Source organism: Delphinus delphis, chromosome 11 (assembly GCF_949987515.2).
Source record: "Delphinus delphis chromosome 11, mDelDel1.2, whole genome shotgun sequence".
NCBI lineage: Eukaryota > Metazoa > Chordata > Mammalia > Artiodactyla > Delphinidae > Delphinus > Delphinus delphis.
Window position 1 is genome coordinate 102,084,405 of NC_082693.1, and position 17,175 is coordinate 102,101,579.

Below are 17,175 nucleotides of genomic sequence, written 5' to 3' on the forward strand. Positions count from 1 at the left end.
GTGGCCGACATTGTTGCAGCTGTCTCACAGAAGAGGACGCTGAGGCCCAACGAGATGAGGCAGGGGCCCAGGTCCATGCACCTGCGAGGTGCGGGCCTTGGTTACAGCCGAGGTCTGCCAGGCGGTCTGGCCTCCAGGCAGTAAAGCACAGATCACCAAGCAAGGCCACGTGAGCGTGCTGCTCAGCCCTTAGAGAGGCTGCACATAAAACTCTGGTCAAGAGGAGGCTAAAGAGATCACTCTGGCCTCTATAGGTCAGTCCAGGGAGCTCGGTCTTTATTTGGAGGGCGCTGGGCACCTTAGAAGGTTGGGAAGCAGAAGAGGGGCATGGCGAAGCAGTCTCTCTTGCCGGAGGGAGAGTAGAAATGGGGCTGTTGCTGGTTTTTGGGTGAATGATGGTGGAGCTGGGGACAGGGAGGCAGTGGTCGTGGCGGAGGGAAGTACACGGAGTCAGAAGCCATTTAGAAGGTCGCCTGGACAAAGCTTCGTAATGTGGGAAGGGAGGGAGAAAGAAGGAATGGCTGAGTCGCTGGAGGGTGACACCACCGGCTGAGATGGGGAAGAGTGGCAGAGAAGCCAGTTTGGGAGGTTGTTAACTTCGGTTTTGAACCCCTTGAACTCTTTGAGATTCCTGACAAACCTGGGACCCACTGCATTTTCCCTCAGGGATTCCGATCCTTAGCAAACTGATGGCAGAGTAGGAAACAGCTGGAGCTGAGCCAGACAGTTCTGGGCCTAGAGTGCGGTCTCGTCTCTCTCTTGAGGAGTCTGCTGTCTGGGCCACGTCCCCTCTCCAAGCTGCCAGGCTCCTTCCCCTTCTGAATCTGGTTCTCCAGCTGTTGCTTCCTACCTCTGAGCCACCTGCACACTTCCAATCATTCCACCATTTGCTTAGACTTTTCTAGAGCTGATTTCTGTTATGGCATCCCAGAAGAACATGAATCAGGAATAATTCTGAGGGGTAATGAAGGCAGCTTCAGGGAAGAGTAGGAGTTTACCAGGCTGAGAAACAACGGCACAGGATTCCATGGAGGAGGTTCGGCAAAGGCAAGGGTGTGGAGGTGCCTGCCTCCTTTAGGAATTGAGAGTGAAGCTGGAGCTCAGGGTTCTTGTGGAGGAGCGAAAGATACTCAGAGAAGATCAGTTGGTCTGGAATGTGAGGTCCCAGCAGGTGGAGGTGGGCGTCTGAAACACCCTGCAGAGCCCAGGCCAAGAAGGATGGGCCCTCAGGGAGTCCAGAGACATGTGTCTGGTCTGCCCATCCCCTTGGGCATCCGAAACTGGCTAACTGTTCATCAAATGTTTCCTTTATGTCCTGGGCACACAGCTAGACTACATTTCCCAGCCTCCCTTGCAGTATGAGTCCTGGCTGGTGGCATGTGGGTAGGAATGCTCTGTATCACTACCAGGCTGAGTCCATGTCAGCCTCCCATGAGTGAGCCCTCTCTCTCCTCCGTGTACTTGCGGGATGTTGAAGTCCAAGGCAAATTGGGAGCTACCTGAGGAAGGTAGGTCTCCTAACAGCCAAGTCTTTGAATAATGGTATGGAGTAGAGTCTTCCTCTCAGCAAAGTGAACAAGAATTCAACTTCTATCGGGTTAAGCCGTTGAGATTTCAAGCTTTGTCTGTTATGGCTACTGGCCTTAACTAATGCAGATCTGCACGCCTCTGGGGTACTAATGCAGATTTGCATTTGGTGGATGGTCACCAGAAGTTTATACCCTGGTTAAGCACTGTGTTTTCTTCTCTTACTTCAACCAAGAACAAATCAGATAAAAGAATTTTGACTGAATTTTAACGTTAATTAAAAGGCAGCTTGTTGGAATCTGCTCACTGTTCTCCCAGGCCTGGGCGAGCTGATGTCTCCCAGAAGCCGACCAGATCCCAGTTTCCCAGGGTAGGTCACGCAGGCACCGGAGAGGCAAAGGTCTGTGAAGATACTTTTGGAAGCCCAGGAAAGCTCTGATACGGAATGTCCTATTTTGTGAGCATAGATTTATTTTTATAAGCTTCTCACAGAGACTCAGAAGAGGTTAGAAGCCTCTGTCCTGTGAATCTTCTCATGTTCTCAGTGTTCAAACAACCTTCAAAGCTATTATCAGGAACCTAAATCTCCTTTCTTTCAATTTATATTTTCAAGAGTCTATGAGACATTTTCACAAATGTTTCTTACAGGTATGTTAAACTCAACGTTTAAAAATCTTGTTTAATCACCCAGTCACCCAAATAGAAAACGTGAATTATCTTCGATGGCTCGCTAGCATCCTGAATCTCCATCCCTTAGTTAGTCCCATCATTCCTCCCAGCTCTGCCACCACCATGAGCAGTACCCTCTGCTAGGCCTTCTTGCTTCTAACCTTACTACACCCTGCTTTGTTCTAATATTCTGGTTAGCCAGAGTGATCCCATTAAAAGTTTACAACAGATTATGTCACCCTCTGCTCCAACCCCGGTGGCTTCCCCCATCATTTGGAGAACCCAGAGCCTGGCCTACAGGGCCCTTGCTGCGCCACTCCACCTGTCCCCTCCTGCTGCTCCCGACTCCACGCCAGCCACAGGCCCTCGGGTACTGTTCCTCCACCACAGCAGGCTCCTCCCACCCCGAAGCATTGGCTGTTGCTGCCCCCTTGGCCAGGAATACCCTGCCCTCAGGTACATACATGGATTGCACCCTCATCTCCTGCTGGTCTGAGTCAAATGGCCCCACTCAGGAAGGCCTGCCTCTGCCACCCTGTCTGAAATTGCCATCCACCCCTCCATTGCTCCCTCCCCTTACTTCTCTCCTTAGTACTTATCAGCTCTCTGACGTACTATGTCATTTGCTCATTCTTCTTGGTTATTGCCTGTCTCCCTCACTAGACTCTAAGCCGCACAGGGAAGGATTGTTTTGCCAGTTTTGTTCACTGCTGTATTCCAGAGCTTAGCACACTGTAGCGCTTAGTAAGCATTTGCTAAATGGATTATTCAGGAGCCTGAATTCCCTGCTCCATGCTTGCCTCACTGAGTAGTGAATTCCCCGTGTGCAGGGGGTGCCTTGTTCACAGTGAATCCCCAGCACAGAGCCAAGTAGACCGTGGTTGCTCAACGAACACTGGTTCATAAGAGAAGGCCTGGGAGTGTGTCTCATTCATGTCCGGGTCTCATCGCCTACCAGAGCACATTCGTTTAGGCATGCCGCAGTAGCAATTGAGTACCTGCTTAGACTTTCCATAATAATTTTTTGTTTACTCGTAATATTATTTTAATAAAAAAGCCGACCCAAGGGAAGGAGCATCTGCCGCTCCAGATTATCTTGTGCGCCCTCTCACAGACATGACCACTTGGCACCCAGACCTCAGGCCTGGGACTGTAGCTTCTCCCTATGCCGAGGGCCTCTACAGAGCTGTGCTCCAGCCCAAGGGGGTGCAGAGGACATGTCCGTGCACAGAGGGCCCCACTCTCCAGAAGACAAACAGAAATGGGCCCAGGGAACAGGTGGACGTTCTGAAGCAAGAATTTATTCCAAGTGCGTATGTGGGTGTAGACAGCAGAGACCCACCTTTCAAAGCAGGTCAGAACCTCTCACAAATAGTCTCCAGCCCTAGACCTTCCCTTGCCACATCCCTGGCCTCAGGCCGGAGCAGGGGAAGGGCCTCCTAGTTCCCCCACCAAAAACACAGGTACTTAAGGGCTAAAACGGAATTATACAGCTTTATTTTTATTAACATCTAGCAAGAAAAAAACAAAAAGAAGATTCCCTTCTTGCTCCAGCCCTACCTCCACCACTTGAGCCCTCAGGGAGCAGCGTCTGCCCAGGGAGCACCTGCTTCCAGAGGTGTCCTTGGAGCCTGGGCACCTGTGCACGGCCACCGCTGTGCCTGCAAGCGGACCACAGGCCCCTTCCTCCACAATGTGGGGACAGAAGGGCAGCTGGCATTTCTCCAGCCCTCAGCTGTCAGCCTTGGGAACTTGGAAAAGATCAGCGATGTCCAGCAGAGCTTGGCGGATGTGGTTCCCAAAGCGCTGGGCATTCTGCGGGAGTCAAGAGCTCAGACCAACCTCCAGGTGAGCCCCCGCCCCTCTGTCCCCACAGGGAAGGATTCTTCCCCAGCCAGACATGCCCTGGGGGGCGACCCCTCCTCAGGCTGAGTGGCAGCAGGAGACACTCACTGTCTCTGAGCTTGAGAACTTGCTGGAGACGTGGAAGAAGATGGTGTTCTCACCCGCGATCATGTAGGAAACCCCGTAGCCATCATTAGCTACCTGAGGGCAGCACAAGGGGTGAAGAAGAAGAGGTGAACTGAACCTTGAGTATCTGGGAGCCAAGCTGATGTTATCCTTGCTCTGCCCACAAGATTCACAGGAAGGGCCCATCCCCAGGAAACAGTATGAAAACAGAAGAGAAGACCCCACCGGGGGTTCCAGGACCTCAGGTTCCCTCAGGAGGCCCCCCTCACGTTTGCAGGGGGTCTCTAGCTCCCCGACAAACTAGCCCACATGAGTGTCTCAGTGGGATATCTGGACTGTCTCCATAAGCCCACTTCAGAGGGTACAGAAGCCCCGGGAAGGGTCACTCCAGCAGTGGGTGTCAACATGGGTGGGGTCCCAGCCACCTTTCTTGCTGGGGTCGACAGGTACCTATCCTGTTTCCAGGCAGGGCAGGTCCAGGGCTGTGCTCCTGCCTCTGGCCTGACCTCCTCGAGGCCCTGCACTCTCCGCTGACACCCCAGCCCCTGGTCCTTCCCACCTGTCCACCTTCAAGGGCACTTACAGGGCCAAAGCCACCGCCAGCACCCAGGTGATTGGGGTACTTGTTTGGGTCAAACATGCGGATCTGGAATTGAGCAGTTTGGCTGGTGGAGAGGCGCCAGGGTTCTGAGAGCACCTGCAACAGGGAGGCCGGCAGTCAGGTGCCACGCACACCTGCGGACAGGTGCGTGAGCCTGGCACCGTCCTGGCTGAGGATGCAGAAGGGACAGGACGCAGGACCTTCCTGATTGCTGTCCGTGGTCCCCTAGTCCGTTCTCACCATCACAGCCTCTGCACAAAACCCACCATCAGGTGACCTGTCTGTCCGTCCCCTGGCTCCGCCCCCCACCCCTCCCACTGTCCCTCCCACATCCCACACTCCTGCCTCAGTGTCAATGTCCGGGCACCGGAGGTTCCCTCCACCTGGACGCCCCGGTTCCCCTGAGCCTCTGCCCTTCTCTCACAAGCGCTGCCACCACCTGACATATCATGTTTGTCTGTCCATCCCCCCTCACGCCAACAGCCACTCCACGAGGGGGAGGCTCCCGCTTGGTGCCAGTCCACAGGCCTGGGTGGCGTGTGGGCCGGGAACACTGGCCCCAGCTGTCCGGACAGAAAACAGGCCGAGACCCACCAGGAGAGGGCCTGAGGACAGAGGGCACGCCCATCAACACTGACCTCAGCCAGGAAAGGGGAGCTAACCCCCAGGAACTTGGAAACCACGTAAAGGCAGAAGAGGTGCCTGTCAATGCCAGCCCCTGTCATGGCCAGGCGGCACGCATTCTGGTGCTTCTCAGCCGCTTTCCGGAACAGATCTTGGAGGTTTGCTTTCTGGGGGCAGAAACCGAGCAGTGAAGAGTAGCCCTGACCCTACAGCAGGCAGGAGGCCGAGCGGTCACGTCAGCGCGAGGCCACGGGGGTCTCACCAGGTGGCGCCCCTGCACCATGGCCTGAACAAAGGCTGTGGACTCGCAGGTGCAGGAACGTACGGTCTCTGTCCGTCCCTCCCGGAACATCCTAGTCATCGAGGCTTCATAGGTCAGGCAGAACTTGCCTCTGTCCTACGGAACACAGAGGGATGAATCTTGCAAGTGGGCCCTGGTGCCACCCCTGCCTGCTCAGTGGCCTGGGGCTCCTACCCGGAAGTATGCCAGCTGCAGGGCGATCTGCACGAAGGCGTCAGGGCTGGTCCGGCACTTCTTGATGAGGCCTTTGCCAAAGGGCAAGAACTGGAAGCAGTACAATTCCACGTCGTCAGCCAGCGCCTTGGCCACGTGGTAGGAGCTCTCGATGACTGCCTGGCACTGCCAAGACACGGAGGGGTCAGCTGGGGGCAGAGCTCTCCAGGAGGACTCCAGGGTCACGTCCAGGAGGCCTGAGGATGTAGGCAAGGCTGGGCAGGCCTCAGTGTGCTTGACATCCTCAGAAGGAGACGCAAAGGACAAGCCAGGGGCATCAGCACAGATGCCTGGCTGGGCTTTGTCGGGGAGGAAGCACTGACAGGTACTCCCTGGACACGAGCTCACACCTCATGTCTTTCTCCAGCCCCGAAATAGTCCTGGGGTCTCTATTCTCCCTGTAGCCAGTCTGGACCATGAGACACTCTGGACCCTTACCCTGAGGGTGGGGCTGGGACAGAGGGGAGGGCCACAGGGCATCTCAGACACTTGTCACTCTCGCACACCCACCCCTGCCCCTTCTCGGCCCACACACCTGCTCAGGAATGTCCCACTGCAGCCGCTGAGGGGGGGCCAGCGCAGGGTTGGGTGTGCCCAGACAATGCCCAGTCTCCGAGTAGCCCAGGTCGAAGCTGTCGGTGCCCAGGACAAACTGCAGGGGCAAGGTCAGGCTGAGAGGCCGTCCTTGCCCTGCTGCCCCGGTCCCCGCCCCGCCCCTGCCCTGCGGGACCTCTCCCAGGACCTGCTACCTCCCAGAGGTGCCCTATGATAGGGGCGTCTGCCCACGCGTGTTCTGTGTTGAGGCCCAGCTGGCCGTTCTTGAAAGCGATGAGAGTGAAGGACTTGTCGAACCACCTGCAGCGGGCGGAGATGGGGTGGCGGTGTGGGGGCAGGGGGAGGAGCCCGGGGGCAGGGGAGGAGCCCGGGGTGGGCGGGGCAGGGGAGGACCCCCAGGTGGGCGGGGCAGGGGAGGAGCCAGGGGTGGGCGGGGTGGGGCCTGCAGTGGAGCTGGGGGTGCGGTACCTGTTGTAGCAGCTGCCGTGCAGCAAGGCCTTGCCGTAGAGGCTGAGGCTGGCCTCGTCTTCGGGGTCATAGCGGTGAGACTCCTCATCCAGAGCCACAAAGAAAGCAGCGCGCTCGATGGCATCCAGGGCAGCCTTGTTCTTGCCGGAGCTGAAGAAGGCCTGGCGCACCTGAGCCCACTCCACTCTGAGGGCAGGAGGGCAGAGTGAGCGGGGGGGCCCCTGTGGGCGTGAGGACACCTCCCAGGATCTGTGTGCCCCTTCTCCACACACCCCCACCTAGCCACCAGCAGTTAGAGGTCACAGCAGCTACCCTGCTGCCGCGCCCCTTACGACCACAGGTCCTGGTTTACGCAGAGGACGCTGGGGCCCACGCTCCTCCCTTGCTGAGGGCTCTGGCCGAGTTCCAGGGTGGCACACAGGACCCAACTCCTCTCCTCACGGCGCCTGAACCTGGGCCCCAATACCTTCCCCCTGCGGTGAGGGCCGCCAGTCTCTCCTCCCCAGGCTGGGGTGGGGAGGGGTCATCCAGGATCCTCTGGAACTGCATCTCCAGGTCCCGAGGCTTGAGCAGGCGGGAGCCCTCATAGAGCCACAACTTGAAGAAACGGCCCTTGTGGTAGACGGCTACGTGCCTGCTGTCTGTGAGGTGCTGCAGCACGTCTGTGGCAGAGGCCATGGGTGGGCTCAGGCGGGAAGGTAGGGAGCTCCTCCCTCCCCCCATGCCACTCAGGATGGCCCCCCAGCCTCACACCAGGTGACCGCATGGACCCTTCGCCTGGTGGAATCTGCTGGCACCAAGCCAGGCCCCGTGCCCTGAGCTTCGCTGTCTGTCATTTAGTGCCAACCACAGTCCCATGAGGCATTGCACAGAAGAGAAAACCAAAGCTCTAGGAAATCCCACAGACTGTCCTGGCATTAGAAATGCGGGTGCTGCTTGGCGGCCCTGGGGGCCCTGGGCGAGCCCACCCCTCCTCCTCTACAGGCTCCTTGAGCGGGGAGCTCCACTAGGCCTCCTGTTGATCTTTGCGCGGGAGACTCCCGAACTGTGAGCCCCTGCAGGGGAGGGGCTCTGACCTGGGTCTCCCAGGGTCCCAGGACTAGCACCGTGCCTGTAAACAGCAGGTGTCTAGTATCGGCCACAAACTATTTTTCGCAGCTACATGACCCTGAGACACTGAGGACGCTTGGTGACCAGCAGGCGGTAGGGCATCTGGCCGTGGTGGGCCCACAGCTGGGAGGGGGCGGCCTCCATCCTGCGGTCCCAGCGCGGGCGCCCGGCCGCGGCCTAGTACCTGTGTCCTTCCCTGGGATCCGGGTGGTGTTGAACATCCTCTCCATCTGGTAGGAGCACATGGGCACGATGCCCAGCGCCATCACCTAGGAGGACGGCCCAGCACAGCTCAGACGCAGGCCTCCTCTCCCGGTCACGCCCTCACCCCCAACCCAACTCACAGGCTTGATCTCTTCACGGTCAAGTTTACGGCGATACATGATCATGGCGTGGACAATGTTTCCCAGGCGGGCTGCCTGCACGTCAGTGTTCTTGACGAGCACTAAGTCCTACAGGGAGAGAACGGAGCCTGCAAGGAGGCTGCGACAGGTGTGCACAGTGGCATCTCTCTGTCTGGGGTGTCTTGCCCCCTTTCCCCAGTCCATCCTGCACACCCTCTGAGAACCAAGTACAAGAAGTGAAATGCATAACTACTGATCAGATAACCCCCTGCCCTGGCTTCGACCTGAGCTGCTTTTCCAAACCCATTGTATTTGTTGATGTTTTGTTTATTTTTCTTTGAGGAAGGGGTCCTGCCACTACAGAACAGCTTAAAACCTCTGGTCTAGACAAATTGCATATAGGTTTCTGGAAAGACAGCTTTGTGGAGGAGGAAAATGCCAGCATGCTACTTGAAACGTGCTTTGGAAGTGGGAGAGCAAAGAGGTGCACAGGGCAGTGGCTGGGCAGCCTCTCCCAGCTGGCTGTGCACAGTCTTGTACTAGGAGCAGGAAAAGGGTCAGTCATGTGGGATAGGGACCGACAGTGACCCCCTGAGCTCTACAAGAAACAGCTCTGGATCTGCTTAAGACACACTTAAGGAAGTTCCCTGGTAATGGCGTCAGGATGGCTGGGAAGTTGTGGCTGGAAAGCCAGCGAGGGAACAAGGAAGGAAGTGAGAGCGCCTGAGCTGGGCAGAACAGTGAGCCTGAGGAACTCTGGGAGTGACCGTATCAGCCTGTGGGGTCTACTGGGCTCTCCAGACCCTCAGTATCCCCATCGCCTGCGAGCTGCTTCCTGACTATTCTTCCAGGATATGACCACCACCCCCACCCCCGCATCTTCCCTCTCCTTCAGGCCTCACTTCAGAACCCCCACTTGCCTACAGAAACCACCACTAGGGCTCTGAACTGTCGTCCAGGTTCCTTGCCCTGAGACCAGAGCTGGGGACAGAGCTGAGCACACAGGAGCCAATGTGGCTCTAGCCCTTACCATGACATAATAGTTGCTGTTCACCATGAGGGGAGTCCTGCCTCGAAGGTAGACATACTCTTCCCACCAGTCGCTCACCTGCGGGTGGGTGGGAGGTTGGAGCTGGGGCAGAGGAGGGTGGGCTGTGAGCAGCCAGGACACAGGGTGGGAGAGGGTAAGCCCGGGAGGTAGAACTCACATAATTGGCTGCCCACCATGACTTGAGTACCAGGTACTTCTGCAGCCTGGGGGCAGTCTTCTCCTGGAATTCCTTGGCCAGCGTCTCCATTCGGTAATATTCCTCGTCATCCAATAAGTGTTGCACGGATTCTAGGTACTGTCCAGCCAAGTTATTGCCCATGTGAGGGCCAGTCAGCAAGAGCTGCCTCTGTCCTGACCTTCTTCCAAGCCCAGCCCCATTGCTCCCTCTCAAGCCGACTCTTTGTAGGGGACAGTCCCTTATGTTTGGATAAGTTCTCTGAGTCCAGCCTGCCCTGCCCACTGGGATGTGTGACCCAGGCCCTCACCCGATGAATCGTGGCTGACACGCTGGGCACGGGCAACTTGGGCAGAGATGTCTGGAAGCTGTAGAGCATGGGCCGCTGGCTGGACAGAAGGCGGACACACATCTGGGGGTACAGAGTGGAGAATGTTGAGGGGGAAGCTGGGGGAAAGAATGGAAACTAGCAAACACTGGAGGGGTACCCCAGACCCTCAAAACCGGGACAAACCCCGCCAAGCACCAGTGCCCCGCCTGGCTGTCCCCTCCAGCTCAGAACCCAAAGTGAGGCCCTGGGGTCTCAAACCCGATGCCTGGACCCCTCCACCAGCTTCTGCTCACAGCCCAGACTCTGGTGAAGTGGCTGATCTGGCCGTGCATCTCAAACAGCCAACCGTGGTAGGAAAGCAGCAGTTTCAGGGTTTGGCGGAAGAAGAGGATGCCCGTCATCCAGACCCCCGTGGAGAAGATGGCCATGCTGAGAAGTGTCCGCGTCTGTGGGCTCCGGTAGGGGCCACATCTATCAGAGAAGGGGAGAGGACTGCAGGGGGGTCCACTTGAGACCAACCTCAGGGAGATTCTGACTCTGCAGTCCTGATGTATGTGAGCCATCTCGGGGGAGGCACCAAGGGAGGAAAAACTCCCCGGACACACTCACATCTGAGCCTCTGAGTGCGTCACACTCGAAGTCACAGAAGTAGGGTCTGAGATGGTGGTCGCCCCCCGGGAGGGCTGCCCCTATTACCTCCAATGGCTGTTGTCCTGTAACTGCCCAGCTCAGGAACCTTGGCCTTGGAGCCCACCCAGCCCTTTCTCATGGCCCCTATTCTTACCCCTCAGGAAGCCATCTCTGGATAAAACAGACCAGCCCCATGGAGATGTCCACGTTGCAGTAGGAGGAACCCAGTGTCGTCATGACGACGAACAGCCAGCTGGTGGGGCTGCCAGGGTACACACCCCTGAGGATGCCATTCTGTGGGCAAAAACAGGAATGCTCACAGAGCAAGGACTGGGGTAAGCAGGCACCTATGAAGTCTTTGCCTGTTTTCACTTCTCCTTCACGTCTGGTGGACCCCCCTCCACACTCCCACACCTGCAGCACCTGATTACTGTGTCCCACTGACACTTCATGCACACCCATCTCCTCTCCACGCCTTGAGCACCCCTCTGGTTTCTGCACTGCTGGAGCCTGTCACTCCACAGAGCTGTCAGCCGAGATGGGGGTGGAGGACCTTGACAATGGGCAGCAGCTGACACCTAGCCTCTGCCTCCCTGGAAGGCTCGATTCTGCACCTGCTGGAAGAGACCAGAACCACCTGCGCCCACCTTGATGCGAATCAGGCGTTTCTTCCAGGAGTTTATGCCGGACAGGTAGATGTGTTTTAGGGCCTCCCGACTGAGCCGGAAGTCGACCCCCTCTGGCGTCACCGTGAACTGGAAGGCCACAGCCTGGTGCGCTTCCGCCATCCTGTGGGTTGCTGGGCACCTGGGAGTTGCTGGGCACCTGGGAGGTGGCAGGAGGGTGTGCGGGCAGCTCGGCCGCCCGCGTCGAGGCCCCGCCCCCGGGCACTGGCCGCGCCCCCAGCCCGCCTCCCTCCCCTTCCGCCCTGGGTCGGCCACCCGCAGCGCCGAGGCCCCACCCCTGGCCCCCCAGCCTCGCCAACCGCCGCAGAACCTTCGTGCGATGGTGCGGGGGTCGCAAGGGGGTCAGGGCCTTGAAAACGTCAGGAATCCCGAGGACAGTGTAGGGCGGCCTCGGGGTGGGGGCTAGAGGGGCCCCGGAAGCGGAGTCGGTCTGGTCTGGAGTGAGGCGGGGTCTGCGTACCCCCAGCGCTGCCACGTGGGACCCTGGCACCAGCCTCAACCCCCCTCCCCCGCCCCACTTGCCGGCTCAGAGCCCTGGGCCAGGCCGGCAGCCCAGAGCCACCCCCAACTCCACTCACGGCTCGGGTGTGCTCCTGTCCGATTGTGGGGACAGTCACTGTGGCCTGTGTCCCCACGTCCTTCAGGCCTGGCCACCTAAGTCCCGCCCTCACCGGGAACCTGACACCCACTCCCAAATTTGGGTTGAGAGAACAGTTGGGGATTGGCAACCAGAATCTCCCCGGCTCCGAGGCGAGAATCAGGAGTGGGGGGGAGCCGGGTTTCTGCAAGATGAAGATGGCTCAAAGGTCTGAGAGCCTGGGGCGCCCAACGGGTCTCACGTGAGGATGGTGGCATTAGAGCTAAAAATAGCCGAATGTAGGGAAAAGGTCACCAGTGTGTCAGCTGTGCCTCCTGTTCCCTGATCTCCAGCGCTCAGGGTTGGGCAGCCCCACCCCGGGGCCCTCTTTGTACCCCGTAACTCCCCACTGCCCGACCCAAGTCCTCTGAGTATTTATCACTTCTAAGCTGGAGCCGGGGTGGGGGACAGCAGAATGGACCCCTAACCACTTTCAAGCCCAGATCACCCAACAGCCACGCTTTTCAGGAGAGGAAACTGAGGCTCCTAGCAGTGGCCCCTTTGTCAATCTGTGTGCAGTCCTTGGTCGGTACTTGCCGCCGCACCCAAGCAGGGTTAGGACGGTGTGAAGGAAGAAGCTAGTTTATTGTCTTAAGGTACACATCCCAGGGCTTCTGCCCACTTGCCTGCGGTGGGGACCTGCTCAAACTCGGGGGGTGAGGGGGAAGGTCAGCCTCCTTAACCCCAGTCTCACTCGGGCTCAGCCCAGTCCCCAGGGCCTCCCCTTTGTCCCTCCCTCCAAGGTCCTGCCCTGGAGGCTCCAGGAGAAATCCAAGGAGTTGGGATGTGGAGAGTCAGGATGAGGGGTGGAAGCTGGTCAGCTCTCCCTTCTGCTGGAAGTAGAACTGGAACCGAGACTGGGCGTACTCCTAAGGAAGGAAACCCGCGCACTGGTGAAAAGGGGTGGGACTAGCACCCCACACCCCCCTCAGTCTGCCCACAGCTGGCCTAGAGGGTCCAAGGCCTCTGCTGCGCCCCGTCCCCACACCTAACTCACCCAACCTGGTTACTTACCAAGTAACCAAATTCTATAGTGGACATGGATGCCTGGAGGATGGACCAGAGACCCCAGAAGAAATGAGATGCCAGAGCATACCTGAGGGGGAGCAGGAAAAGGGGGGTTCAGAGCACATTTGGCACTGCCTGAACCCCCTCCTCCAGGCTGGTCAAGCCCCAAAGCTCTAACTTCTCCCCTATCGTCTTAACCCCTACCCTGTCCTGACTCTTCCCACTCTCAAACTGTCAGCCTCAGACCTCATCCCCACTTCCTGCCCCCACTCTGCACTGACCCCTAACCTGCAGCCCAGTGAGTCTACCTGCCACATTCCCCCCCTTGCCTCTGCACCCTGCTCCACCCCTGCCCCACACGTCTTTCCTCACCTATTAGCCTCTGCCAGCAAATCTGCTTCCAGTTTCCTCTGCTCCTCTTGGGAGATGGTCTCACCTTTCTTTACCTCTGCCAGGTAGTGGCGAATAAAATGGAGCTGAAATCAAAAGACAAGAGTCAGGAAATGGGGGGACTGGGGAGCATTTCCCAGTTAACACCCTTGCTCGCCATTCCTTCCAGACTTCAACCTCCTTCTCCCTTCTAAGCCAGGTCCTGCTCCCAGCTTCTGGCCCACATACCTGCTGTCCCCGGGTGGGGTAGTTTGCAGGCTGCGCTTTGTAGAAAGGCCACTCCTCATGAGTGTAATCGTAAACCCACTCACAAAAATGGTTCCCAATGTCAAAGCCCCTGAGGGAATAAGGTGGACACTCAGTCCCCAAATACGCTGGGCAGCTGGGATGCAGAGATGAAGGCCTGGTCTGCTTTTCCAGGGCACTGTGGGAACAGACCCATGGGAGGCCATCCTCTTACCCTCACCTGTAGTTATAACTGCTGTACTCGAAGTCGACCAGCATGAGGCCGTCAACGTTTTCTGGCTCTGAGAGCAGTAAGATGTTCCCTGGAGAAATGTGGTGAGGTTCTGGTCACTCCAGGGTCCTCTGGCCCCCCTCACCTGAGGTTGGGAGACTCAGATGCCTTCTCCTACCTTCCTGGATGTCATTGTGGCAAAAGACCACTGGTGATGGGGTAGAGTCTAGCAACTTCCTGCAGGGGAACACGGGCATGGGTCCTGAGCAGGAGTGACGAAAGGAGGGTCAGAGGCACGCGCATGGGCGAGGCCCTGACCCCAGCCTTCAGCAAATCCTGGGTAGAACCCCACTAGGTGCCTGGCACATCTCCTGTGCTCTTCTGTCCCCACCCCCCCACCCCTGCCCCATCCTGCCTGCCCTCACCTGAGGCTGCCCATCTCGTCCTGCAAGCTGTACATCTCCAGCAGGTTCATCTGGGGGAGGCCAGTGGTGGGTAGGTCCTGGATCTGCTTTAAATACCTGAAGCCCCAAGAACAGGATATACTCACTTTGCTATCCCTCCCCTCTGTCCTACCGGTTCGGTCACCGAATGACTTGTCTGGCAATCATTTGGAAGCCTGTTGTGTGAGAAACCATGCTAGACAGTGGGACACTTGATCCCCTCAGCTGGAGAGGTAGACAGAGCACTAGATGCATTCAGTCACACCCCAGCCTAGTAACTGCCAACATGAGGGTTCGGCCTATGTGCAGGAGCCCTGAGGAGGCCCCCGACTCACCGCTCCATGGTCCCAAATAGCCAGTGGGGCTCCTTAGTGAAAGGCATTTCCATGCCATGGAACTGGGCCATCTTCGTGGCGATGGCTGCAGACAACACGGGCTCTCGAAGCTCATGCGTCTTCAGTGGCCTGCTCTGCACCCAGGAACCTATCAGGGTGGTGAAGGGGCTGGGGCAGGAGGGGGGAAGGGTGGGGCAACGGAGGTGGGGGAAGTCAGGGCTTGGGGAAAATTCCCTACCTGGGGTGAGGGATGTGAAAGCAGACATTGGGAAGGGGAATAGGGGCTGGGGAAGGAGATGCTTCGGGGAGGTCGGGGCCGGGCTCGTACTGGGATGTACTGTTCCAGCCGGCCCTCTGGAAAGACTCCGTAGAGCTGGGGCCCCAGTGACCGCTCTGCAAGGATGGCGAACATCACACTTTCAAGGACCAAGGAGTCCACTCCCTTAAGAAAAACAGACAGCGAAGGGACCACGGTCACAAGGGGCCAGAGGCAAAGTGGCGCTGACAAACCCGCGGGTCTTCTTGCTCCTCCCCCCACATCTGGTTCTATCTGGTTCTATTTGGTTGGTTCTATCCGGACTTCCTGTTCTATTGCCCGGGGGCTCCAGAGCGCAGGCGTTAGTATCACAATGGACAAAATACTTAGCTCCTAAGGCTCAGTGTCCTCAACTGCTTAGTGGGGACCATACCACCTGCCACACTTGGGTGAGAGGACCTGAGGCCACTGCGGCCTTCACTCCCTCCTCACCTGCAGGATGGCCCCGTACAGCCGCAGCAGCACCTCCCGGGGCTCCTCGCCAACGCGGGGCAGGTGGTCAGGCAGCGAGCAGCGGAAGAGCAGGTTACTGAGGCCTCCGCTGCAGACCCACAGCAGGGCGCGCTCAGCCCGCCATCCGCTCCACCGGCCCGGCGTCCAGCCCCCGCGCCCCCCCGTAGCTCCCGGCCCTGCCCCGCCCCGCCCCCGGCCCAGGAACGCTGAGTGTCCCGAGGGCCCGAGCCTAAGCCTGACCCCGGCCCGCGCACAAGAGGGGCTGACCCCTGACCTCCCACCTCACGGGGTCAACCCTCAGCTCCTCCGGCCGTACTCGGCGCCAGGCCCCGCCCAAGTACTCCCGGCACCACTGGTAGGCTCGGCGCTCGGCGTCTCGCGACCGCGCCGAGCCGCGCCTCCGGCTCGGGGCCGCGTCGGGGCACATAGCCTGCCGCAAGCTGCCCTTGGCCAGGCGGCCTCCAACAGCCCCGCCTCTGGCCACATCTGTCCCCTCAGCCGCCATGGCTCGGGCTTGACTCGGCCAACGCCCCGCCGCGCACAGACCCTTCGGGCGCGCTCGGCTCCTTCCGGCTGCGCTCGGCTCCGCTTCCGGCCAGCCTGCGCTGCTCGGGTCGTACTCGGGTCTCCTTGGCTCTATTCGGCTCTTTGCGGCGCCGCTCGGCTGTCTCGGAGACCCTCGTCCGGGTGCTAGTTCCGAAGGCTGTGCCCCGCCCCTGCTCAGAGCAAAGGCCAATGGCCTCTCTCTCTTGGCGGGGCCGCTCGAAAAGACAGTGCTGTTTGGACCTTAACCCGGAAGCAGGAAATGGTTCGGGCCAATCAGAAGCGTCCTGAGCGGTAGGGCCCACGGCGCAGTGGCGTGTCACGTGAGCGAACCACGTGGGCGGGTGGCGCGTACCGGGCTGAGAAGCCGGTCCGGCGCCTAAAGGCGGTGTCACCGGGAAAGTGCTCGTGAGGCGAGGTGGGCCTTCGTCAGGACCTGGGAGCGGACAGGGCAGCGCGGGCAGCGGCGGCGGCAGCCCCTCACTGTACAGATTTGGCCCCCGGGGCAGTTGGGCAAGGAAGAGGGCGGTTGAATGAGTGTGGCGAGTCCTGAGTGTGGGGGAAAGGGAGAGAGTGTGTGTGTGGGGCTCACATCTAGGGGGTGGGGAGTGTGGGGCACCTGGTAGGTGCCGAATAAACATTTGTTGATGCGTAACCTTAAATCCCTCCTCACCGCTGAGACTCCCTTGTCAGTTGAAGCCCGCCGCTGGAGGAGGCTATTGTTACCCTGCTTGAAACCACTGTCTTCATGTCCTGCTCCACTACCCCTCTTGCCTCCGGACCTAAAATCAAGCCCAGGAGGAGAGGCTCACAGCTTGGAGCAGGCACCTGGGGCTGCATCACGTCTCCTTGTCCCACCGCAGCAGTTTGAAATGCCTCCTTGCATTTCTTCTGCCCCATGCTGGAGTGGCGACCAGGAAGACTTGATCCACGGGGATCTGTGGCGCTGTTGGACCATGGTGTTCTTTGGGGTGAAGTAGATGAACAGCTGACCTGAGTGGTGTTTGATTTGAATAACGAGAAAAAAATCAAGAATTGGTGATCAGAAAGCAAATGTCAGTCACTGCAATGGGAAATCATGATCCCTCACTCTGTATTTAAATCTGAGCCAGTTCTGAGACCTGGAGTCCACTGGTTGAAAGGGAGGCTTGGTCTCTTATAGAAAGGATCCTACAGTGCCACCATAAGTACATAAAAAAATATTCCTCTAATCTTTCCCCAAAGGGACCCAGCGCCTCTTAACAAAGTAACACATTTACTTTGGAAAAGGGACTATCCAGACCTTTCAAGGGCTGTTGGATACAAGATCTGAGGTGACACGTGTGCCAGGGTATATG

At 58.4% G+C, this 17,175-nt stretch overlaps 2 protein-coding genes across 5 annotated transcripts; both read right to left on the reverse strand.

Moving 5' to 3' along the window:
• Positions 1-3,677: 3,677 nt before the first annotated feature.
• On the reverse strand, positions 3,678-12,358 carry CPT1B (carnitine palmitoyltransferase 1B). 2 transcript variants are annotated; one of them, XM_060025907.1, is made up of 19 exons: positions 11,835-12,358; positions 11,218-11,395; positions 10,725-10,864; positions 10,234-10,411; positions 9,920-10,021; positions 9,592-9,729; positions 9,414-9,491; positions 8,384-8,491; positions 8,224-8,308; positions 7,396-7,591; positions 6,930-7,115; positions 6,656-6,761; positions 6,442-6,558; positions 5,868-6,032; positions 5,655-5,789; positions 5,407-5,559; positions 4,751-4,864; positions 4,150-4,242; positions 3,678-4,011 (listed from the first exon to the last, which is right to left on the reverse strand). In XM_060025907.1, the coding sequence occupies exons 2-19, from the start codon at positions 11,356-11,358 to the stop codon at positions 3,928-3,930; spliced, it is 2,319 nt and encodes a 772-aa protein (XP_059881890.1). In that variant the 5' UTR covers positions 11,359-11,395; positions 11,835-12,358; the 3' UTR covers positions 3,678-3,927. The 2 variants fall into 2 exon arrangements, with proteins under 2 accessions (XP_059881890.1, XP_059881889.1); XM_060025906.1 differs by having other exon boundaries at positions 9,414-9,515.
• A 101-nt stretch (positions 12,359-12,459) lies between these two features.
• CHKB (choline kinase beta) lies at positions 12,460-15,829 on the reverse strand. Of its 3 annotated transcripts, none has more exons than XM_060025910.1 (11): positions 15,577-15,829; positions 15,275-15,383; positions 14,855-14,968; positions 14,527-14,660; positions 14,174-14,269; positions 13,927-13,985; positions 13,758-13,839; positions 13,520-13,628; positions 13,274-13,377; positions 12,908-12,989; positions 12,460-12,762 (listed from the first exon to the last, which is right to left on the reverse strand). In XM_060025910.1, the coding sequence occupies exons 1-11, from the start codon at positions 15,798-15,800 to the stop codon at positions 12,688-12,690; spliced, it is 1,188 nt and encodes a 395-aa protein (XP_059881893.1). In that variant the 5' UTR covers positions 15,801-15,829; the 3' UTR covers positions 12,460-12,687. The 3 variants fall into 3 exon arrangements, with proteins under 3 accessions (XP_059881893.1, XP_059881892.1, XP_059881894.1); XM_060025909.1 differs by having other exon boundaries at positions 14,765-14,968; XM_060025911.1 differs by lacking the exon at positions 12,908-12,989 and having other exon boundaries at positions 14,765-14,968.
• Between the last annotated feature and the right edge of the window lie 1,346 nt (positions 15,830-17,175).

Bases quoted from the DNA above. Each gene is read 5' to 3' on its own strand.
- CPT1B (XM_060025906.1), bottom strand. From the start codon at position 11,358: ATGGCGGAAGCGCACCAGGCTGTGGCCTTCCAGTTCACGGTGACGCCA. The intron at 8,309-8,383 runs GTGAGTTGGGTT...CCGTCCTCCTAG, and splicing joins ACCGTGAAGAGATCAAGCCT to GTGATGGCGCTGGGCATCGT. The intron at 6,559-6,655 runs GTAGCAGGTCCT...TTGCCCCTGCAG, and splicing joins TCATAGGGCACCTCTGGGAG to TTTGTCCTGGGCACCGACAG.
- CHKB (XM_060025909.1), bottom strand. From the start codon at position 15,800: ATGGCGGCTGAGGGGACAGATGTGGCCAGAGGCGGGGCTGTTGGAGGC. The intron at 12,990-13,273 runs GTGAGGAAAGAC...GCTCCCCCTCAG, and splicing joins TTGCTGGCAGAGGCTAATAG to GTATGCTCTGGCATCTCATT. The intron at 12,763-12,907 runs GTAAGTAACCAG...TTCCTTCCTTAG, and splicing joins CTATAGAATTTGGTTACTTG to GAGTACGCCCAGTCTCGGTT.